General features: G+C 49.8%; 1 protein-coding gene across 1 annotated transcript in view; it reads left to right on the top strand.

The window, feature by feature from the left end:
* Positions 1-1,048: 1,048 nt before the first annotated feature.
* LOC103810525 (splicing factor 3A subunit 2) overlaps positions 1,049-5,186 on the top strand; it is a gene marked incomplete at its 3' end in the record, with an annotated part of 6,815 nt that continues 2,677 nt past the window's right edge. Inside the window, exons 1-5 of the mRNA XM_009083429.1 lie at positions 1,049-1,213; positions 2,189-2,260; positions 2,532-2,578; positions 3,373-3,482; positions 4,748-4,797. Of these exons, the coding sequence (XP_009081677.1) occupies positions 1,088-1,213; positions 2,189-2,260; positions 2,532-2,578; positions 3,373-3,482; positions 4,748-4,797 (405 nt within the window). The remainder of the gene's footprint in view (positions 1,214-2,188; positions 2,261-2,531; positions 2,579-3,372; positions 3,483-4,747; positions 4,798-5,186) is intronic.

The following is a 5,186-nucleotide window of genomic DNA, read 5'->3' as shown; positions in this document are numbered from 1 at the left end:
GGCTTTGGCCCTCACTAAGGGGTTGGGGGTGTTTGTGAGGGGCTTTGGCCCTTCCCGAGGTATTGGGAGGCACTCATGGGGGACTTTGACCCTTGCTGTGGGATTGGTGGTGTTTGGTGGGGCTGATCCATGCTGAGGGGTTCGGTGATATTTGTGGAAGGGAGTTGACCCTTGATAATGTGTTGGGTGTACTTGGAAGGGGATTTTGCACTTGCTGAGGGCCTGGGGCTGTGTGGGGTGGGGGGGACTTGGCCCTTGCTAAGGGCTTGGGAGTGTGTGGAGGTTGCCCTTGCTGGGGTTGTTGAGGGAGGCTGATCCCTGTTGAGGAGAATTTGAGGGGGGCTCTGGCCTTTGTTGAGATGTTGGTAGTGCCTGAGGGTGGGATTTGTCCCTTGCTGAGGGTCTGGGGGTGTTTGAGAGGTGTTGACCCTGGCTGGGGGTGTTTGAAGGTGACTTTTGCACCTGCTGGGGTGTCTCTGGCCCTTCTTGCAAAGATCTTACCTGTACTGGAACTCCATCGGTGTCTGTGGGGGGCTCAGACCATGCTGAGACCTCACCTGGGGGTTGAGGTCACTGCGCAGAGTCCCTGACCTTGCTGGGGAACTGGGGGGCTCTGACCCTCACAGGGGGTTTGGGACTGTGTGGAGGTGGCTCTGGGGCTTTGGGGGGTGTCAGGGTGGTGTGGCAGTGCCAAAGGGATGGTGAAGAGGCAGCAGTTCTGGGGCTTTGCCATCAGGTGAGGGTAGGGGTTCCTTTTGGGGGTCCTGGGGGGAGTCTCAGCCTCGCTGGGGCCCAGCTAAACTTAGGGGGATATGTCTATGTGTGAAAGCGTCTGAGGAGATGGGAAGGGCTCTGAGGGTTGTTTTTCTGGATCATTTTCCTTCTCCCTACTGAGTTGGGGGTACCAGACCTGCTCCATGTGGAATCACATCCTGTGGCACGTGCCCAGGGCGTGTTTGGGTTGCTCATCCCATGCCCTCGCTGATGGGACTAAACTGTCTGTGAACTCAGCTTCAGTTATGCATTACTTCGCCTTATTTTTCCAGACTTTCTCTCCAGAAGGAGTTGAAGCACAGAATTCCCCACCATGGATTTCCAGCATCGCCCTGGAGGTAAAACTGGCAGTGGAGGTGTAGCCTCTGCTTCGGAGAGCAACCGTGACCGACGGGAGAGGCTGCGGCAGCTGGCGCTGGAGACCATCGACATCAACAAGGTCAGAGCAGGCACGGGGGCCCTTCTGCAGCCTGGCGTGGGGTCAGGCTTGGAGCTCTGCCTGAGGGAAAGGGCTTGGGGAGTGAGAGAGTTAAAGGAGAGTTAGAATCATGGATTGGGTTGGAAAGACTGTAAAGCTCATCTCGTTCCACCCAGTTTGCTCCACGTCCTGTCCAGCCTGGTCTGGAACACTTAGGGATGGAACAGCCACAGCTGCCATGTGCTCCCTGTGCCAGTGTCTCACCACCCTTTCAGGGAGGAATTCCTTCCCAGTATCCCATCTAGCCCTACCCTCTGGCAGTGGAAGCCATTCCCCCTTGTCCTGTCCCTCTAGGTCCTTATCCCAAGTCCCTCTGCAGCTCTCTTGGAACCCTTTTAGGCACTGGAAGGGGCTCTAAGTTCTTCCCAGAGAATTCTTTTCTCCAGGTTGCATTGTGGCTTGAGTTTGAAGACTTCTGTTTCTGGGAATGTGGGGTTTGGACGAGGAACATTCAGGTTGGGGCGGACCAGGGAGGTTCCAGCACTTGTGTGTTCAAGCTATTTTCTCCTCAGGGCTGGTTTGTATTGTGCTGGTTTTTGCTGCACTTGGGAATTCTGTCAGTGATGCACACTGCTGTTATTTCTCCATTTTCATCCTCCTGAAGCTCTGTTGTACTGTTAATTATAATTCTGAACTCAGTTATAGAATTATAGAATATCTAAAGTTGGAAGGGACCCCCAAGGATCATCAGTCCAACTCCTGTCCTGCACAGGACACCCCAACAATCCACTGTGTGCCTGAGAGCATTGGCCAAACACTCACTGGGCTCTGGCAGGCTTGGGACTGTGATCACTGCCCTGGGGAGCTGTTCAGTGCCCAAACACCCTCTGGGGGAAGAACCAGTTCTTCCAGTGCAGAAGAACTCAGGAATATTTGGGTTATTCTGTTGCTTTTCCACATGTTTTGCTCTTAACCTGTCAATCATTCTCTCCCTAGGATCCCTATTTTATGAAAAATCACTTGGGCTCCTACGAGTGCAAACTTTGCCTGACACTGCATAACAATGAGGTGAGCAACACCTATCTGTCCTGATCCCAGCAGCAGGAAGTTTGGGATAACAGTAGCTTCAAGTGCCAGAACCTTGGCTGTGGCTGCTGAGCGATGAGGTATGGGCAGGTCCTTGTGTGTGAGACTTGACAGTGTGTAACAGCTCTGCAATTTTGGAGTGGGATTCCTCTCTGCTAAGGGTTAAAATATCCATGTCAGTGTGTGATAGTCTCTCTGACAAGAGTCATTCAGTCCTGTCTTCATTTAATGTCTACTTTGGTTTCTATTTCAGGGGAGTTACTTAGCACATACCCAGGGGAAGAAGCATCAGACCAATTTGTAAGTGATTCTTTACCATAACTTTATTCTCCATTACTGAAGCCCTTTGCAAATATGATTGCATGGATCTATAAACCTTAAACTGCATTATACAGCAGCCTGAATTACCCTGTATTTTACTGTGCCTGAATGTTCTTTCACTGTGTTTCCTGGTGAGCAGCCTGGCACCAGCCAGAAGGTACAGCCTGGATCTGCTCCAAAAATGATGCTGAAAATACCAATTTTGAGCTCAAGTTCAAGTCCAGTTGTGGAATTTCTGAAAGAAAAGGGAAAATGAATTTTAAAGCCAATGTCTGAGACTAGTGAAGAGGAACTCTGCCTGCCAGAGCTCAAGGAGTGTTTGGCCAATGCTCTCAGGCACATGGTGGACTGTTGTTGTGTCCTGTGCAGGGCAGGAGTTGGACTGATGATCCTTGGGGGTCCCTACCAGCTCAGGATATTCCATGATTCTGTGATCTGGATTTGTCAATACAGGTTGGAAGAAATTTGGAAGTTCTATTTGAAGGAATCCAGTTTGCTTTGCTTTACCTGTGGGTTTTTTCTTTTTGAGTTCAAGCATAAAGTCTTCTATTTGTGGAGACAGCACTCAGGTCACCTTGTGGGTGGAGAGTAGTGACAACCTTTAGACAGGGGAAGGATGGATACAACTGGCCTGGAGTGAGGCATGGAGAAGGGAAATAAATTTTTCAGGTTCGATTTCTGTGAAGCACCCAATATCCCATGGTTGGGGATTCCAACTGCTCCTGTGTATCCCTTAGTGCAGCCAAGCTTTAAAGGTTTGAATCTCTCCCCAGGGCCCGGCGAGCTGCCAAGGAAGCCAAGGAAGCTCCTGCCCAGCCTGCACCAGAGAAGGTCAAGGTGGAAGTGAAGAAATTCGTGAAAATTGGGCGTCCAGGTTACAAAGGTGAGTGGTCAGGGGGTGCCCAGGAGGGACCTGGTACCTTTGGACACTGCCTGCAGTGCAGTGCTATGAATTATTCATAAGGCTTTTTAGCAGCTCTGCCTGTGAATAAGAGATGTGCTATCTCCCAGTGTCCTTTATCGTTTAAATTGCCTGTGAAACATCTTACTGCTGACAGGAGAGTGAGCACCACTTTAATAACAGATTGGTGTGGCTCAGACTTTCAGCCCTGATTAGCAGTGGTGCAGGAGTGATAGCATTTCATCTCTCCTTTTGCTGTGTGCCTTTCGCTGGTGCTGGAAATCACTGGTTGCACACAGAGCTCGTGTTTTTTTCTCTGAAATCCAAATTTTTGGCCTTCAGTCCAAAACTTGCCTTCTTTATTTCCTATCTTTGTTCTTCGGTGCAATGGATTTGCCCCACAGCAGCTGAATTTCAGTAGAGATCCTTAGTAAAATCACAGAATCATTTAGATTGGAAAATACCTTTAAGGTCATTGAGTCCAACGGTAAACCTAACACTGCCAAGCCAGTCATGATCCCAAGTGTCACATCCACATATGTTTGAACACTTCCAAGGATGGTGACTCCACCACTGCCCTGGGCAGCCTGTGCCAGTGCTTTACAACCCTTTTCATGGAGAAATTTTCTCTGATATCCAGTCTAAACCTGTGCAACTTGAGGTCATTATCTCTTGAGCTGTCCCTTGTTCCCCGGGAGCAGACCCTGATCCCACCTGGCAGCACCTCCTGTCAGGGAGTTGGAGAGATTGAGAAGGTCTCCCTTGAGCCTCCTTTTCTCCAGGCTGGGTCCCCCCAGCTCCCTCAGCTGTTCCTCATCAGACTTGTGCTACAGAGCCTTCCCTTCCCTGAACACAGTCCAGCCCCTCAGTGTCTTTCTTGTCTTGAGGGCACAGTAGTATCATAGAACCCCAGAATGATTTGGGTTGGTAGGACCTTAAATCTCATTCTCCCCCCGCCATGGGCAGGGACATCTTCCACTAGCCCAAGTTGCTCCGAGCCATGTCCAGCCTGGCCTTGAACAGTTCCAGGCATGGGGCAACCACAGCTTCTCTGGGCAACCTGTGCCAGTGCCTCACCGCCCTCACAGCAGTATCTTCGTTAAAGACAATATGAAATTCTGTTTGATAAATGGAACAAAAATCTTGTAATGTTTTGTTGTTGGAAGCTTTGTGCATCTGGTCGGGTGGGAATACTGCTGCTGTCACTCTGCTGTGAGATGTTCTCAGCTTTCTTATTTTCTTTACAGTGACCAAACAGAGAGATCCAGAAACAGGCCAGCAAAGCCTCCTCTTCCAGGTAAGGGCAAGGTTAAAATTCTTGGGGTCAGGTTATCCCAGTAAAACTGCTGCTAACTGAGCAATTCTTTGCAGGATCTGTGAAACAAATAATGATAAACAAAAGGTGTTACCTTCTTGTTTTTTTGCAGCTGATTGTGTTCAGCGAATCCATGCGCATAGTTGTCAAACTATGGGTATAAATTGAAAGAGGAAAATTTAGGTTAGATACTAGGAAGAAGTTTTTCCTGTGAGGGTGGTGAGACATTGGCACAGGTTGCCCAGGTAAGCATTGGCTGCCCCAACCCTGGCAGTGTTCAAGGCCAGATTGGATGAAGCCTTGAGCAACCTGGTCTAATGTGAAGGTGTCCCTGCCCATGGCAGGGGGTTGGGAGGAGGTCTTCTATAATG

The sequence above is a fragment of the Acanthisitta chloris genome, unplaced genomic scaffold (assembly GCF_000695815.1).
Source record: "Acanthisitta chloris isolate BGI_N310 unplaced genomic scaffold, ASM69581v1 scaffold7811, whole genome shotgun sequence".
Taxonomy (NCBI): domain Eukaryota; kingdom Metazoa; phylum Chordata; class Aves; order Passeriformes; family Acanthisittidae; genus Acanthisitta; species Acanthisitta chloris.
This window is presented reverse-complemented; position numbering and strand designations above follow the sequence as displayed.